The sequence below is a fragment of the Seriola lalandi genome, unplaced genomic scaffold (assembly GCF_002814215.2).
Source record: "Seriola lalandi dorsalis isolate HSWRI2012SDOR001 ecotype SW California unplaced genomic scaffold, Sedor1 jcf7180002051152, whole genome shotgun sequence".
Lineage (NCBI taxonomy): Eukaryota > Metazoa > Chordata > Actinopteri > Carangiformes > Carangidae > Seriola > Seriola lalandi.
This window is the reverse complement of record NW_019521705.1, coordinates 5,440-6,377: the sequence shown is the minus strand read 5'-3', so window position 1 is coordinate 6,377 and position 938 is coordinate 5,440. Positions and strand designations below refer to the sequence as shown.

At 47.8% G+C, this 938-nt stretch overlaps 1 protein-coding gene across 1 annotated transcript; it reads left to right on the top strand.

The window, feature by feature from the left end:
* Positions 1-6: 6 nt before the first annotated feature.
* LOC111649526 (sodium channel protein type 4 subunit alpha B-like) lies at positions 7-874 on the top strand. The gene is made up of 3 exons (XM_023399277.2): positions 7-249; positions 406-459; positions 552-874. Exons 1-3 carry the CDS (start codon positions 25-27, stop codon positions 708-710), a joined length of 438 nt encoding a protein of 145 aa, XP_023255045.1. The 5' UTR covers positions 7-24; the 3' UTR covers positions 711-874.
* The last annotated feature ends 64 nt before the right edge of the window (positions 875-938 follow it).

Below are 938 nucleotides of genomic sequence, written 5' to 3'. Positions count from 1 at the left end.
CTGATTGATGTGCTGCTGGTGGCTATGACCGTCTGGTTAATGTTCAGCATCGTTGGAGTGAGGCTGTTTGCTGGAAAGTTCTATCACTGTTATAATGTGACGTCAGAGCAGCTGCTCGTCCCGGAGGAGGCGGGCAACAAGAGCGACTGTTTCTTTCTGATCAACGAAGGCTTCACTGAAATCGTGTGGAAGAATTCAAAGTTAAACTTTGACAACGTGGGACTGAGTTACGTTTCACTGCTGCATATGGTCAGTCTGAACTCTATCACACAGGAAGTAAACATCACGGCGGCTCCTCACAATGAACACAAACAGCTGTTATCAGCTGCTCTGTCACATCTGTTTGACTTTATCTGACTAACGTTGAGAATGGGCCTCCATGTTCTTCTGTCTTGTTTCTGTCAGGCGACGTTCTCAGGCTGGTTGGAGATTATCTACGCAGCAGTGGACTCCACACAGGTCAGGACACCTACTGATGGTTTTACTGGGGCACATACTGGTAATGGTTCTGTACTGGTGCTGTACTTTTGTCTTTCTGTGTTTGTGTATAGGTGGAAGCTCAGCCAGTGTATGAGTACAGGCTTTACATGTACCTGTACTTCGTCTGTTTCGTCATCATCGGCGGCTTCTTCACCTTCAACCTCTTCACCAGAGTCTTCATCAACACGCTGGACCAGCTGCAACACAAGATATGTCTCTATACAGGCTGAGAGACAGACAGGCTGAGAGACAGACAGGCTGAGATACAGACTGAGAGACAGACAGACTGAGAGACAGACAGACTGAGAGACAGACAGGCTGAGATACAGACTGAGAGACAGACAGACTGAGAGAGAGAAAGTGTGAGAGACAGACAGGCTGAGATACAGACTGAGAGACAGACAGACTGAGAGACAGGCTGAAAGACAGACAGACTGAGAGAGAGAAAGTGTGAGAGA